The sequence below is a fragment of the Aptenodytes patagonicus genome, chromosome 1 (assembly GCF_965638725.1).
Source record: "Aptenodytes patagonicus chromosome 1, bAptPat1.pri.cur, whole genome shotgun sequence".
In the NCBI taxonomy this organism is placed as follows: Eukaryota; Metazoa; Chordata; class Aves; order Sphenisciformes; family Spheniscidae; genus Aptenodytes; species Aptenodytes patagonicus.
Window position 1 is genome coordinate 91,050,303 of NC_134949.1, and position 17,348 is coordinate 91,067,650.

Below are 17,348 nucleotides of genomic sequence, written 5' to 3' on the forward strand. Positions count from 1 at the left end.
TAAGTCCTTCAAGGTAGCCCCAGCCTGTCACAGTAACAGGCTTCAGAGCACAAACACCTGAACACGAACATTTCGTGTTGGCCGCAAAAGGCACACACAGGATCCAAACGACAGTGGTCGATCCGACCCGAGGGACTTTTATTCAGGCTCCTCGCACAACTCTTGGCTGCACAGGGCAATGAGGACAAATGGACATTTTCAACAGCACGTTAGGTTGCTGAATGCTTTCTCACACAGGGCCACTTACTTCTTCCTTCAGCCCCTGCCACATGGACTAGCCTGCTGTCAGGAGGCTCCAGGGAGCGATGCTCTGCACAGCCTGAAGGGCTGCTCTCAAAGTGGTGCCTGGCCCATACAGCCAAAGAGCACAAGCCAGCCCTGGCTACACAAGGAGGCCTCTCCCCTTTCCTCCAGTAAGGAGACAGGGCAAGAAGCCCAGAGAAGGATCTCAAAGATCTCATCAGGCTTAGCCCAATGACCAGCCTAAAGTTGTGCCATCAGCTCTTTTCATTTGCAGAATTTATTTCATTTACAGGACTCCTCTGAAGCAGGGACCACCTCTCCCACACTTGCAGAGGGGAAGAGAAGTTCAGTTTGGTAACTTTGGAGCGACTCTAGGACTCCTCTGGGGGAATATTCAGAAACCAGCAATATCACATGTACAAAAGCAGTTGATGCTTCATGCTACAGCATAGCCACACTTATCTACACCACTGGACTTCAAGAACTTGTACCTACCTCAAGTGCCCCAAGCTATAGTATCGCGACTCTCCGTCCGTTGACCGGACGACCTTGACAGTGAACACGGGCTGCAGCTGCCGTAGCTCCAGCAGCACAATGGCCAGGTAGTGAATGAAGAGCAGAGCATCCACCAGAGACACTGCGTACTGCACTATTCCTTGGTAGTTGGTGTCCTTTGAGTCCAAGATGCGAACACCATAAAACAGCCAGTAGGAAAACACAAACAGGAATATGAGGACCAACAGAAGGGCCCGAAACACAAAAACCCTTGGTATATCTGCCTTGGGCTGGCGGAAGAACAGAGCCCAGGTCCCAATCAGAAGAATGAGGAGTTTAAATGCCACAGAGATGAACAGTCCCTCACAGACAGTACCACACGGCTCCAGATCATCCCGCCACAGGATCTGGGGTAACAGAATGAAGGCGATGGGGGTAAGGAAGACGAGGAGTCCAAGAACAGCTGCCACTGTTAAGCCCAGGTAACGTTTGCAGTCCAACCCAACGCTGTCCTCCAGATCCTTACTGATCCGGGCAATGTCCTCCTGGGAAATACTGTGCTCAGAGGTGCCTGTGATTGCTGTCGTGGTCTCACCCCAGTTGTCATCCTGAGGAAGAGATAAACAAAAATAATATTGAAACAATCAGGTTATTCCTTCCAGGTCTTCTATTTTTCTTGCCCGGAAAAAGATTGCAACAACAGACTTAAGTCCCAGAAAAAAAAATACAGCAAAAGCAACACCTTTAATATATTGAATAATCAACCCTGAAAATTAGCAAAGGTTTGGAAACAACAGCAACTTGTCCAAACCAGTGACTGTAAACGTTAGGTGTTAAAAACCTGTAACTGTAGAGCAGGTAGCTCAGCTTGCTATGCCACTCACTGTACCCCAGAGGTTCCTCTTCCAGCACACTTAACGAGTAATATCACATAACTCCTGGAAACTGCAGTAATTATCAGTTCTCATGTGCAGGGCAAGGACTAGCACTCTTCCAGCCCACAAATTCTGCGGTGCAAGTGCACCACAGAAGCACCTGGAAGGGAAATTTTCCTTTCAGTGTTTCAAGCCTGTTGTTGTTGTTGTTACACAATCAAAAACGTGTTCACGCATTATTTTTCCATCCATAACAGAAGCAACTGCACTTCCAGCAAGTGCTTCCACTTTGGTTTCTTTTATTCTCCTCTACAGTAGCACTGCCCTCAATAGCTGACATTCTAATAAAAGTTTAGTTAAATCAACAAATCACAGGTGGTCACAGAGGATATTTTCAGGTATGGGGCTTTAAGTTTAGAGGATCCTAGACTACCAAGTAGCTCTGGTATTTAGAGTCCAGGACATTGTCAGAAGCCACTCAGCCACAAAGAAGCTTACCTGAAATACAGTCGCCATATAGTCAAACTTCAGATTACATTACATTTTCTGAAAGTCTCATTTCTTCCCTAGCTAACATCAGAGGACTTCTGCAAGCTAGTTCTCCCATCCCACGATGCCTCCAATTGCTCCTTCCTGGTGCTGGCACAGCCAAAGAGTTACACTGACATGTATGGATTTGACTCACAGCTGCTGCTGGAGTGACTCATGCACATGAAGACTCCTGATACTTCCCACAAATACACAAACAGTAGCAATGCATGCGCTTTGTTGCTTGGCACCTGACACCTTTGTAGCTGCAATGCTCATTCAGAAGTGCACGTTTTTGCTCTTCCTCCTACCCTCCTGAGTGTATCTTCCTGCAGCCTGTGTCATTAATAGGATTTACACCTTCCCCCAGACTTCTGCAGCTACGCATGCTGATCAAAGCATTTTGTTTTAAAGAAGCAGGCATCATTTTAAACCTTTATTCACTTCCTTATAAGAGTTAGAGGAAAGTCTTCAAGAATCTTTGGGAAAGGAGTAGACAGAGGCAGCGCAACTACTTTGAACAACTCCAAGGATTTAACTTCTAATGCACTCCAAGACATGAATACCTCCCATGCCTAAAGCAGTAGGGTTTTGAGACAGAGCAACCACAAACAGTCAGCATCTTGAATTAATGAGGGGTTTTTGAGTAATTTCTCACCAAAACAGAGGACCCAGAAGAGATACCTGCACTGTAGTATGTCCTGAAAGGCAGCATAATCCTATCACATTTCCCTCTTTGTCAGTGTCTCCAGTAAAGCAATCTAAGCATTTCAACTATTTTATGTTTATGCATGGAATAGCTCTGCATAGTTTCCTCCATTTGATGAACTGAGAAACTGTGCAGAAGAGAGGAGGGACAGAAACACCACAGCAGCTTAAGGCTACAGCCCACAAGACAACAGGCAACCCTAGTCTCAGTCTACCTCTTACAACAGCTCTTCCCACTTTAAGTGGCACAAGCAAAAAACGTGCAGTTATATGGAAATATGAGTCTAAATCTCTAGTGGTACAAAGTTGTTGGACCCAACCCAGGGCACCCTGCTCCCTAGGAGAGAAGTCTTGCTCGTCCATCAACTTACTTTGCTTTGGCTTTAATCCACACTGAGGAGGTCTGCATGAAAACAAGGGCTTAAGAATTCACCAGCACCTTTAGATCTATTTGAAGTAATAGCTAGGACTCATGAAAACAAGCATCCAATTACAAAATACCAAATGGCAGTACATGAAGTGAGCCCACCTGTAGCTACATGAATACTGTAACAAGTACTACCATACACAGTTTGGGTGGACACTGGGCATCAATTTTTTTTTTTTTTTTTTTTTTTTTTTAACAGGCAGAGGTGGAGCCCCACAGCCAAGGATTAATACACCCCAAATCCAGCCCAGGAGGCACTGGAACATCCTGCATTCTATGTCTTGCAGCATCAGCCATTCTTTGAAAATGAATATGCACCTTCACCTCAGCTGCTAGAGCACAGAGAGTACTGGATCCATTCTAGGTGCAATCTAAACCCAGCATTATTCCATTCTTTACTTAACCCAGTGTTAATGTACTAGCTTTCACTGAGTTCACCCTCCTTCCCGGCTATTTTGCATTAGTTCTACATTTCTTGCCTCCTTTACCTACCGGGATCCTGGTCCTAATGTGCTTTACACGATTACCTAGAGCAAGTCCTGCTTAAAAACAAAAGTGCACGTACAGGTGAAAGGGTTGACCTGAATAATGCACAGTGAGATGATGGAAACAGATGTTTCTATAGAGCTTGGCAGATGACGCTCTGGAGACAGAGGCAAATTAGTGCCCCAGGAGTAGTCACATCAGCACTGGTGCTGTCAAAAATAATGCTCTCGGAAAAAGACAAAACTGATCGAGACCTTGACTTTATGCATGAATAAAGGGTACCCATAAGTCGTGATTCTTTACTAACAGCACGCGAGCAACACTTTTTTTCCTATTCATGTGCCGGTAAGTCATATGCTCTGTTCCAGAAACCACACTCCACGTTTGCTTTCACTCCCTCCTTACCTGGCCCTCCTCCGCCCGAGACGCATCGTTCCCAAGCAGTGGCTCTGCAGGAGGTGTCTGGATAGTGACGGACTTCTCAGACCGACTGCCATCTTTGCTTCGTGGCGATTTGTGCCTGTCGCGACTCCTTTTCCAAACAGAGCAAGAGGAGAACAACGTTACCAGATAGTTTCTGGAGCAGGGCCTGGAATCTGCTACACCTCTACCTGCAGCAGGTGCCCTAAGCATTAGGTTGTAGTCATGCATGCCCATCTCTTGATCAATATTGACTCAATCTGTGACAAAACAAGGTTTGGAAGAGGTAGAAAGGGACCTTGCCCAGAGCAGCCTACAGCCTGGTGGCTGGGACAGTTTACCCCCTCAGTGATTGGAGAGGGGAGCAAAGGGGACAGGGGTACATCCCCACCACCTCATCTTCTCTTAAAACAGCTTCTGCCAGTGCTGCGCTTGAAAGCGAAGCTTGCATTCTCCAAACAAGTGGCAACTCCATTTGGGATTAACTGGTCTACACAGGTCTCCACCTGCAATAAAGTGTCTCACAGGGACGTGTACAGTTAACACAAGGAATTAATCAAGACAGCTTTAGTTCCTGCAATGTAGAGTCTTGTCAACTAGGACCTTAACACTGTAGAACAATTGGTGAAGTTTATTTCCACTGGTTAATAACCCCCAGTTAAACTCTTACAAAAGAGAGCAAGAACATCAAACATACCAGGCTAGTGCTTACTTCCAGAGTAGCCCTGTAGACCTCACAGCTTCTCATCTGAGAATGGTGGGGCTTAACTCATCTTGAGACAATCCGCTCACCAATATTTTCCTCCCGCTTGCTACCCGGACAGGAAAGCAGCCTTTGCACCAGGAGACCCTCACTGTGCTCAGGGACTGGCTTAAAGCTCAGGAACAACCAGGGTCCCAGCTATGCTCTCTCCATTGCATGTCTCTTGGAATTACCCAAAGCCCAAAAGGTTTCATGGGATGAGACTTTTTCCTGTTCACAGTGAGATGATCTAGGATTTTTATGTTGTTCTGGGAACTCTGAATCTTTCCACATGACATTCTAAGCTTCAAAGGGCAATCCTTATTGGGGGTGGGGATCTTAAAGAAGGGAGAAAAGGCAAATGAGATGTTTTACTCAATAACTGGACTGCGAGCAAAGAGACTTCATTTCATGGAAGAATTCTTTTTTCCAACCACACAGGATAATTGCTTCTGAAACGCAAAGTTATTTTGGACCAGCTCAGTTCTAAGTCACAAAGACTGTAAGTGGCACACGTTTTGCATGTAAAACTAATGATGATGCAGGAAAAAAAAGGATAATGTTTCCAAGTAATCAGAAGTTTCAGAGCAAGATGGTTTTTGAGGCTGCTGAACTACCACAGAGAGGACTTGCTATTCAAGTTCAGAAAAGCCTGACTTCTAATCCAATCAATGCTGATAAAGGACTTGTTGTGGACTCAAGTACCACTCATATTCTATTAAAAAAAACCCAACACACCAGCAACGGAGTAGCCAGGAGGATGGTGGGGAAGAGATAGGAAACCTTATTATTACACTATAAAGAAATGGCATCAGAAGAGAAGACAACTGGCAATTATCAGTTTAGGAAGTCTGACACGTCTTCTCCCCAGAGACTCTACTCATCCCTTGTACTTTAAGAGCAGAGTTAAGTGATCTTTTCCTTGTGCTGGCACTATCCCAATCTTTCTGGCCACACATGACCCCAGCGTGCATCCAACAGGTTGAATATCACTAAATTAGCAGCATTATTGCTTCCAGTCTCCTCACTGGGTTCCTCATGAGGACTCTCCACATGGTTCTCTTCCAGAGCTGTGGCCCCACTGACTTCATCCTGGCTTACAATTTTTTTCCATGGGACATGTCCTAGCTTAGAGCAGTAAGTAATTAAAAATAAGCATTTCCTTACCCTTGTCTGTGGGCTTTTTTGGAGTGACCTGAGTAGTGGGAGTATCCCGAATATGTCGATTCTGTATCCATTGCAGCAGACATCGGGTCTGCACAGAAGGGGCACAGATTTTACTTAGAAGACGAGTTCCTGGTGCTCCTGAGGTGGAGTCCGTGGTAAAAGTGCTTTCCTGGGTACTCTTTGCTTCCCAGTCATCAGTAAGGTCTGGTCCTCAGACAGCAGGCGAGCTTCACTTACAAGGAATCTGATCAGAGGGGAGGGAGGGTGCTCAGCTTCTTACGATCGACCTAAGGAAAGAGAAATGGTCATGGAAGGACACTCTAAGCAAATCACGACATCATTCCTACTGCAGCAGTTCCCTCACTCTGGCCATATGTCACCACTCATCACACTGTGCCCAATTTGCAAGCTCGTCCTGGCTGATAACTCTCTTTTCGGCCTAATGAAAGATATGCATTTGTAGAGCTTTAAACAAACTGATAACGTATCTCTGTTTTGCAAAGTCTAGCTCATTCATCTAAAAATCTGGAAGAAACAGCATAAGTCACCTGGAAAAGATAGTGACTTGGAGAAGGCTGAGCAGCCTAGATACAGAAATTCACCCCCAGAAGAAGTACTGGGCTCGACTTCCACACCCCCATCTCTTCACCTGTGTAATGCACAGCCCAAATACCCCCAGATTCAGAACAGCAGCTTTATAACCTATATATAGCGGGGAGGGGGTGTGTGTGTGTGAGGTTGACTTTCGTAGGAGAAATGCAGGAGAGGATCAGACCACCATGTCCGAACCTGCTTTGTTTTCACAACTGCAAGGTGCGCCCATTTTACAAGCATTAGTTACTATACAATCCACGGCTCTATGAGCACCTCCCTTTCTTTGCAACCTTTGCCTCCAGAACCTAATTTGGGCCTTGAAGAATTGAATTTTATTAAAAATCATATCTATATATACATGTACTAATAACACTGGGGAGAATTGATTAGAGATCACATCTAGCTTATACAGGCCAACACTTCTTACAACGTACTTCCATTTGGAACAGAAGCTTAAGTCTCATCCGTAAAGGGCAGAAGAGGGTCATGGTTTTCAGAACAGGAGCAGGGCAACACCAGAACAATTCCCAACAGCAACATGTCAAAAACCCTGAACCCTGTGGGGAAGAAGGGTAGACACCAACCCGCTTCCCAAACCCACATCCTGCATTAGGTGAGAAGAGAAATGGAAAGGAGGGGAGTTAGTCACCAGTCTGGGGAAACGCATGCAAATGGTGAAGAGGTGCAGATGGATGGGTTGCAGCTACGGACGGAGGTACCTTGGCACAGCCCAGCATTTGGCCCAAAGGAGCACTCTCACATGCCTCCTGCCCAGATGACTGCTGCCTCCAGCCAACACAGGGCTACAGCCATGCTGTACGTTCAGAGCGGGCAAAAGACCACTTTAAAATTAAATTAGATCCCTCCGTTATTTTCTGCTCACAGCAGTTTTCAAAGCTGTTAGCAATAAAACAGTCAACCACTGCCCTCTCTCCCCAAACACCGAGGGACAACAACAGAAACCGGGCTTTATACTTGGCCAACTATTCTTTCCAGCCATAAGATTCCTCCACTAACACCTCCAGAAAAGCTTGTAAGCGAGCAGAGAGCTCTACCACATGCAAGCCATGCCAAAGAACGAAGCCTCTTGCCCACAGGGTTCCTTGGCTGGCAGTGCAATCTGCAACGAAGTAAAGAAGCATTCCCGCTGCATTGGGAGCTGCAGGTATTTGCACAACACTTGGGCTTGCCAGGGCTCTTGGAAAGGAGAAGGCGGGGGGAGGACCTTTTGTGTACAGGAATTCCCAAGCTCTAAGGGCATATCGTGCCTCAAGAAAGCTCCTTAAAGGCAGCACAGAATCTAGCAAGGATAAATAAGGATCGGAACGCAAGGCCTGGTTTTGGGAGGGGAGGAATGAGGATGAATTTAAACACAGCAAGACATAAAGCCAAGGCACGGCACAGTTTGGAATATGGCATCATTACTGTAACAGGAATAAAAATTCCCCAGCCTGGGACACATGATGTAACACTCATTAACTCCCTAGACTTGCACACAGCCTGTAGCTTAAGGATCCAGCAATAGGCTGGGACACATTAAACCTGATTTTTACCTCTGTCCTGCTACGCAACCTTGGACAAACCCTTCCTCTGTGTCTGTCCTTCAATAAATGGGGGTGAGGCCACCACCCCCCTGCCTTCAAAAAGCGCTATGATACCCGCAGAGGAGATGGCTACACAGGACCTTGGAAACATTAGGCATTACAAACCAGGAACACCCTCAGTTGTACAAAAGGTGGTAACAAGTAGTATGGGCTTAAACCACTGACTATTTGTGACGTTACTGGAGTCCCTTTGAGAACAACCACTGTCTTCACAAATACATACCACCACATTACAGGAATAGGGAAAGCAAGGAGAGCTGCCGGCATACATCAGTAAGGGTTACACATTTTTCCTTGGCCTCTGGGAAAGTAACAACTCCCAGCCTTTTCCTCTAACCACACAACATAATTTTTTCCCCCCAACTCCCAAACTGAAGAATCAGAGCTGAGACCGGGACTGGGAGCAGAGCCCCTCTTCTGCCCCCTCTCAGCCTCAGCAGCACAGGGTCCCGCTTCCCTAGAGACGTCGGAGAACATTTCAGCAGGTAGAGGCTGCTGTGGAAATGCACAGGCTGCCTAGACAGGAACCATGAGCGAGCGGTGCCCATTTGACGGTGGGTGAAGCAAGGCAGTGCTGGGCACCAGGCACAGAAAGCAGACTCATGGAAAGACCAACACAGGAACATCGGGGCAGGCTGGATCATGCCAACTTTCGTTTTCTGTGTAAACAAGAGCAACAGTTTTGACACAGCCCTGTGAAAAGTCAACAAGAAGGCCCTCAAAAATGTTAGGCCTCCTGGACTGTTGTCAAAAGCAATACAATGAACCTGGCGACTCTGCACCACCTCTGGGCCCCAGCTGCAGGACACACTGGTGGCTAAATAGATCTTCCTGCCAAGGCAGTTACAGGGCTGCCGGGAATAAAATATATCTGCCCAACTTCAGCTGGAAAAAGCAGAAGACCACTGGCTTTGTCTGGTGCCCAACTATGGCTGATCTTCAACAAGGCTTCCTAGATTTGGCCAACAAAGGCTAGCCTGAGCTGCTAGCTAGTCACCACTCCCGATCTGAGCAGGATAATATGAAGAAACCAAGGAGGGAGGAGCACAGTCCAAACACACACTCCTCATAGCCAAACCAAGCAAGCTACCTACCTCCTGGTCTATTTTACAGCAGGAAGGGGACCAGCCTTACCTCAGAAAAGCGATGGTAAAGAAGCAGCCCCATCATTGGGGCCTCATCCCTCCACAAACAAGTGTGAATCGAGAGCCCAATTTAGCCAATTGAAACAGCTTCACAAAAGATCATTACATCTTGCAGGATGCCACTGAAGGCATGGCTGTTTGCAGAGCTTCTGGCCCTGCGTGAAAGAAAGCTCCTTCAGCCTGAGGGTACAGTTGCACTGTATTTCAGCATTGACAAGAAAGCCGGTGTAAGTAGCTTCCACCTCCACACCACGGTTCACCACTCTCAGTTGTGTCAACACAATTCTCAGCGAGCAAACAGCACCACTGGCAACAAAACAACAACAAAAAAATCCCTTTTCTCCCCCTCGCCATGCTTTTGTCTTGGATCCTTTCCGTGACCTAGTTCACAGCACAGCCCCAAACAGCAAAACCAACACCAGGGTGAACAGCAGCGCAAGCCAACAGCTAGAGGGGAGATGGGAATGCCTCCTCCGCTCCAACCACAACGGTTGTGTAGCTGCACATCCAGCACTTTGCTCCCAGTAGGGCCGGCACTCTCACTTTGCCTTTCCCTTATTCTCCAATGACAGAAGGATACCAAGTACTAGATGGAAAACAATGCTAAGGACGCCCCAAAGGAAATTTTGGGGCTCTATTCTGGCAAGAAGGATGGCCGCATCCTGCATGACAGTGAAGAAATGTAGTTACCCCTGAATACTGCAGAGATCACTGTAATTACAGTTTCTACGCAGTTACACTATTCATTGTAATTCCCTCTTTTCATACGCTCATAAATCTCCAAAAAGAGGTCTTTTGAATTGCTATTTTCCATGCTGGGAGCCCAATCCCATTTCCAATGAAGTTCACTTTGTGATCGTCTTCAAGGGAGCACAATTTGGCTCCCAGCCCAAGGGAAATTTAAAAGAGCAAGTTACATCTTTAAATCAAAGAGGGCAAACGCAAACAAGAGTGCTCTTTTACATCCCATGCTTTCCCGATGGATTTTCCCCTGTGAAGTCGAGGCAAATAACTCCAAAGCTGCTCAGCTTTGAAATCCTTGTCTGTATAGTTTCAATCTTACCCTGTTTAAAGCTTGCCATCAATTAGAGTTGATTTACCAGTTGGTTCATGAAGTTACATATATTTGGAAGTGCCATCTGGAGCACAAGCAGCCACAAGTGTCCGCAAGGATGTGCACACATTCAGCTCCGTACACTGTTGGCCTCACTTGTTAAACAGCACCAGCTGTCTATAGGGTAATGGATGCCCACGAGCTATCACGTTGAGAAATCTTTTTTCTTTGTTTAGTGAAACGAAGAGCTTTACAAATTAAACTCACAGAACCCCAAGAGCTAAGCTATAGGATAGCGTTAGGGTTCAAGAGTAAAAATAATTAAAAGATGGCTAGGCAGTGAGGAAGCCTTCCAACCCTGGCATTAACTTGGCTGCACGGTATGGCTGCAGCATACTCCTATTATTCACTTCAGAAAAATGAGAAGTTACGTAACTTGCTGTGTTCAACTGCATATATAGTTAAGACCTATGAGCAATGCCACAGGAACCTTTTGCTTTTTAATTTCCTGAGGAGGCCCCAATCCAGCCATTTGATCTGTAAGCACAGAAGTTTACCCATGCTGATACACTCACAGAGCCAAGGCTGTCAGTTTTAATGGCCAACGAGCTTTGGGAAACAAGGTTTTTTCCAAAAGCTTTATTTATTTTTGCATGTCATTAAATAAGGTTAATTTTGGCCTTAGGTGTATATATATAAAAACCAGGGCTTTTACTCTACAGCGGTGGCTCTTGATTTGCAAGCCCCTCATCCTAAAAAAAAAAGTGTTTAGTAGTCAGCAAATTCAAGCCCTCTAGCAACACGTTCTCTTTTCTTTTGCTTCTCAGAGGCTTCTTAGAAAGATTTCATAGACCCCCACGAATTTCTAGCCCCTAGGCTGAAAACCATTAGTCCATGACATGGATATTTCAAAAAGAAAAGTCACTTGGTTTATTGAAGCAATCCACCTGCATGTTTAATCAGAACATGCAACAACACAGGTCTGAAAACATAGCGAGGCTATTTCAATTGACAACAGCAATGCCTGGCCAAAACCACCACCCAAGCAAGCGGTGTTTCCAAGTGGTAAGCCCCAGCCTCTTGCCTCCCTGTTACACAGCCGGAAGCTGGGAAGTTCTCTGCATGGGACCCATCGGTGAAGTACCTCCCTGGGGGATGTCCTTTGCCCACTCCAGGAACCACATCTGCACTGCCCAAGTTTGCGAAGCACAACCAGCATTCGAGTCTATCATGCAAATTAGACCTTCGCTGCCATCCTGTCAGACTGGTGAAAGCTTGCGCTTCCTCGCCCATACGCCTCCCATGTTGCTAGACCTTCAAGTGCTCCTCTTAACCTCAGAGTCATGCAACATGGTAGAAGGTACTGTGGCCTCACCCTCATGATAGTAGAACACCTGGGACCGTGCATAGGAACAGAGTTTTCCATACTGACATTTAAAGCCCTACAGCCTTACTGAAACAAACAGGGGAAAGACTCTTGCAAGACTCTTCAGACTCTGCCTATCCAAGCAGGCAATACCTGTACCTTATTTTCAAAGTTTACTTTTAGCCACAGCACTTAGATACTGAGATAGCATTAAAGGCTATAAATGACAAAAGGTTTCTCTACTGAAAATGCACCCTCTCCTTTAGGATGCTGCATGTCTTTCTGCACTTTCTATTTGAATTTAAAAAGAAAAAGCAGCCTACAGACCCTGATCAAATCACCAGTACACAACACAGCAGGACCCCAGAGTATGGAGTCTCTGTCTCCCTCCTCCTGCTCAACCCTGTACAAAGCCAATGCCATTCCGACCTTGCAAGGAGAAAGGGCAAGGGTGTCCACTCCTGAGGAAATAACCACTGTTTTTTAATTTGACCCAAATCAGATAATTCCAAAGTAAAGGCTAATGAGAAATTAAAAGAAGTCATAAGATAGTTTTCACAAGGGTTCGTTTTCTCCTTCTGCCAAATTCCCCAGTGATGGTACCAGATACGGAAGAGCATGACATTGCTTGTGCCTTTTACTGTTTCCCACCAGCAGAACTGAACATCACAGTTCTCCACTCGGGTCTGCCTCTCAGCTCCCTACGCAGCACAACACGCCTTATAGCAGCAAAGCCACATTTCTGATACCATTCTTCACTTTGGTTGTCAGAGGTGGGGGTGGAAGGAAGGCAGGCTACCACGACAGTACGACATGCAGTTTTGCTAGGACAACTGCAGTCATCTTGGTAGCATTTTCCTAGTGCAGTATCCCAGTCTCCCAGTGACAGCAAGCCCTCCCCTAGGTGCACATATCCGTAAGATAAGGGCCACCAAGAACACTGCCACTACTAACCAAAACCAAAAGTTTTGCCTCCCTGTGGCTGCTGCTGGCCAATGACCGTGGGCAGTTACATACTTGTCGGGTGGTTCTGACACAGGCTGGAGTCCTTCCAAAGTTTCAGTTCATAGGGAGCATTCTTAAGGGAGGCTTTCTGTAAGACTCTATTCACCATTTATTTTTCAAAATTAACAAGTGAAATGATCACAGAGCCAACACTGGTCCCATAGTTGCAGCCAGCTATATAGCCAAACCCCAGTAGGGGGAAAAGAGCCAAGCATGGTCAAAATTAAGATCTTCAAAGATGGCAAAGCATTGTTGAAGCTCTCTTCTCCTCAAAGTCAGGATGCCCCGGTGATGGGCTCACAGGCAATACTACCACAGAATATACTCCGCAACATCCTAATTTGCTCTTCCAGCCAGTGTGACTTAATCGCTTAACTCTTTAGAGCTGCAGAGATCTTGTGGGCAAGTCATTATTGACAAACCCAGGGCCAAAAAACCCCACTGCTTCAAACAGTCACAGAATTGCTAAGTGTGCCTCCCCAGACCAAAAACCCTGCCATCAGGTCATTTATGCTTCCACAGACCCTGCAGTCAAAGAGTTCGGCCCTTAGCATAAGAGAGTTTATAACCTTGACAGTCTTCTAAATAAGAAAACAATGTTGTTTCACAGCGGCTCTCCAAAGCGTGCCATTGCTGAAACTGAACAGCTAACGCAATAGCTTTGCCCTCTGTTGGGCGCACTCAGAAGCGTTCAGGTATGCCTCCCAGGCCAGCACTGCCAAGGCGCAGAAGGAGACTCTCCTCTCGGCGGCTGTCATTGGAGCAGATTTCTCTCCAGCCATGTGAGCTTCTCCACGCCGTAACTTGCTGAACGGAAACAACCGTTCAGTCCTGCGAGCCCGTGACTTCGGGCATCACTTCAGCGACCAAACCAGCTTCCGAGCAGAGAAGCGCGACTGTGTCCTCCCTGCCCCTGGTAGCGACCCCCGTGCCACCCAGCGGGGCGAGCCCAGACATAAAGCAGCTTGTTTTACACGGCCTGGGCACACGAGGCATTAGCAGAGCCTTCACACCGGCGTGAATTCACTCGTGCCGGTGCTTTAACAGCACACGGTTTCCTTCAAAGGCAAGGCTTGGCAGAGAAACTGCTGCCCGCCGTGAGGGGCTACACCTACGGCGCTCGCCGGCATTCAAGGGTTTTACCCCGGGAAGTTGAGATCTCCCCCGCCCGCGACATCGGAGCCGGGACCCGCCGCCCCAGCAGCCTCACCGCGGGCGAGGGCAGCGCCGAGGCCGCCCGGCAGAGACCCGGCCGGCAGGAGGGAGGCCCGGCGGTCGCCCCCACCCGCCCAGAAAGCGCCGGGCAGGGGGCGCGGGGACACAGCGGGGCCCCCCCCGCAGCCGGCAACACCGGAGCCCACCCAAGCTCTTAGCCCCCCCCACCCGCCCCGGCCGGAGACGGACCCCTGCCGCCAGGCGCGGGAGCCGAGGAGGCTGCCCCACCGCTGCTCCCGCCGCCCCGGCCCGGGCACCCCGGTGCAGAACGGCGGCGGGGTCCCGGCGGCGGGAGGGCGCGGTGGAGGACAGCGCCGCCGCCCCCGACACCGCACCCACGTACACGGACGGACGGACGGACGGACGGACGGACGGACGGACGGACTCACGCACTCACCTCCCTCCCGCGGTCGCCCCATGCCCGCTCCCGGCACCGACCCGCCGCCGTGCCGTGCCGTGCCCCGCCGCCTTCCCCCGGCGGCGGCCGCCGTCGCTACTGCCGCCGCTTTCCGCTTCCTGTGCCCGGCACCGCCCCGCCCCGCACCCCCGTCCCTCCCCCGCCAGCAGCCGCCCCGCCCCCGCCCCGCCGGAGCCACCCCCCCACCCCCCTCGGGCGAGTCTTCCCTCCCCGGGAAGCGGCCGCCCTGGCTCCCACCGGCACCCCAGCCCCCTGCTCCCCAACCTGCCTCCGCCGGCAGCCCGACGCTGCCCGCCCGCCAGATCCGGGCCCTGGCATCTCCCAGCCGGCCCTTGCTGCAACCATACCTGGTGGGGTTCCGCGGCCAGGACCCGCTACTCACCCTTTCGAGGCCTGATTTCACTCTTTGAACCTCTCCCTGTAGCTCTGCCTCCTCTGCATCTCAGCTCGTACACGCTCTCACACCTCCTGCTGCTGCCCCTCTTTCTGAGACCTACCCATTGCCCCCCTTCCTGCTCCCAGGTGCCTACCTCCTGAGCCCCACAGCCCCTCCAAGGCTGAGCTCTTCCTGCTCTACAGCTCTCCTCCACCCAGCCTTGCCCCTCACCTGTCCTTACGCCGTCACACTCTCCTCCAGCAGAAAGACCAGTCCCTTTGAGCTCTCCCATCCAGGACAACCATGTTCTTGGGTTTTCTCCAAGGCCAAATGTATTCCTAGGCACTGTAATGCCTAGCCTTCAGGACTGCTTGGTCTGTTCCTCCACGCATAGCCTGCAGCTGCGGCACACTTTGCCCCTGGTCACAAGAGGTCTGCAATGAGGAAGGACCTCCTGCCACCCAGGGAGAAGGGCCTGGTTTGCCTGAAGCCGCTAACAGGCTGCATGAAAGCCTGCCTTGGGCACCAAATTCCTTACACCGCTTGCTCTGGGCAGCTGGGGAGGAAAACAGGCAGAGTTCTGCGTGCCGTGCAAGTCACCTTTTCTGTATTCAAATGTTGCTCCTTTTTCATTTCACCTCTGGGTTGTCTTACCCTTTAAAAATAGTTAAGTTTTCAAGCTGTACAATGAACCTGCAGCTGGGAACGCATGAAGAAAATCTAGACCTCCTAGATTCCAGTCCTCTGCTTTGAACTACTCAAGAACAATCCAGTCTACAAAGGGATCAGATGCAGAAGACACTGAAGTTATTCCTATCAGCTAGTTTCTGTATTGTGTTATTGCGGCTGCTGTAGATTGCATCTTTCATTTTTCCACTCCAATTTTCCCTCACTCCCTTTTTCCAAAATAATGCCACGGTTTTATTTGTGGTGCTTGCCCCCTACTCAACACCTGTACAACATGGAATGGCTTCACAATGGAACAGTCAACTGCGAATTAAAAGAAACGTTTCCGTATCACTCTGATTTGGCAGCTACGTTACCTCCTGTTTTGCATGGTGTACATGCTTACCCAACCCCGTGACTGACTGGAAGAGGCCAATATCGAGTGATAGGCTCCATCTTGTATTATGCATCAACATGTGTCTAAACTTGCCCACGGCCCGATTCTGTTGCATTCCAGGCAATGGCCCTGCCCTGGAAAGCATCCAACACCCTGCTGAAAGCCTGCCTCTCAGCCTCGCTGGCTGCTAATGGCTCCCCACGGCTCGACTATCTCAACAGGGCTTGCTTCCTCCCCGCTCAGAGGTGGGGGAAATGTGACAAAAGGCAACTGGCTAGAGTTCATGCAGGCCATGCATCTGGCACAGGGGAGAGACTCGGTGCAAGGAGTAAGGTTTTACCTGTGCCGAGGGGGGGAGAGGACAAGGGGAGATGCTGCCCTGCCTGAAAGGCTACGGAAACTCAGGGGAAAACTTCAACGAGGGAAAGGGGCCTTTTTCAAAGGTCTTTAACCGGACTTCTTTGAAAGCAACCAAGAAACTCTGCTAAGTCCGTATTTCTTCTCCTACTATGCTGCCCCAGCAGCTGCTCAAGAAGATTTAGAGGATTTCTAAATACTGTTTTCATGGTCTAGAGCAGCAGGACTTGTTGCAGTACTCCACGGAAAGGAGATTGCTAAGAGAGCTGAGCTGGGGATGTATACAAACCTTGGAGAGGACCAGCACCTACGCCCTGTCCAGACCCAGCTGGTGTAGATACCTGTTAGACCCGGCAGTGAGGCCCACTTGCACCCAACTAGGTCAAGCTGTTACACAGAATACCGGCAAAGGAGGAATACGGTGAAGATGGGCTCAGGGACAGATGCTGAGACGCTGTTACGTGCTTATCTCTCATCATCTGTTTAAACCACTGAGACACGAGGAAACATTTTGCATGAATCAAGCTACTTGTGTGGTAGGGTCATAGTTCAGAAATTTGTGAAGTCCTATGCTCCTGTGCACCACTGAATAGGTAAGATTAGAGTTGGTTTGGGATTTTTTTTTAAAGTACCCAGAACGGATCTCAGATTCACAGGAGAATCGTTTAAGTTGGAATGGACTTCTGGATGTTCAGTCTCCCCACTCAGAACAGGGTCAACTACAGCAGGTTGCTCAGGGCTGTGCCAAGTCGGGTTTTGAGCATCTCCAAAGACAGAGAGTCCACAACCTTCCTAGGCAACCTGTTCCAGTGTTTAGCACCTGCATAGTAAAAATGTTTTTTTCTCACGTTTAAACGGAATTTCATGTATTTCAGTTTGTACCTGTTCCCTCTTTTCCTCTCACTGGATACCACCGAGAAGAGTCTGGCTCCATTTTTTTACTCCCTTCCACCATTTATTTATTCATGTTGACACACATTTGTACACATTGATTCCACTCTGAAACCTCTCTTCTCAAGGCTAAAAAATCCCAGCTCTCCCCACCTCCTAGTACGTCAGA

At 48.7% G+C, this 17,348-nt stretch overlaps 1 protein-coding gene across 2 annotated transcripts in view; it reads right to left on the reverse strand.

Annotated features, from left to right (window-relative positions):
- The window catches only part of VANGL1 (VANGL planar cell polarity protein 1), a 46,670-nt gene extending 32,133 nt beyond the window's left edge, over nucleotides 1–14,537 (reverse strand). For both annotated transcript variants that reach the window (XM_076348720.1, XM_076348713.1), the window contains exons 1-4: nucleotides 14,472–14,537; nucleotides 6,092–6,378; nucleotides 4,168–4,294; nucleotides 739–1,346 (exon numbers count right to left, since the gene is read on the reverse strand). In XM_076348720.1, the coding sequence (XP_076204835.1) occupies nucleotides 739–1,346; nucleotides 4,168–4,294; nucleotides 6,092–6,174 (818 nt within the window). In that variant the 5' untranslated portion in view covers nucleotides 6,175–6,378; nucleotides 14,472–14,537. The remainder of the gene's footprint in view (nucleotides 1–738; nucleotides 1,347–4,167; nucleotides 4,295–6,091; nucleotides 6,379–14,471) is intronic.
- Between the last annotated feature and the right edge of the window lie 2,811 nt (nucleotides 14,538–17,348).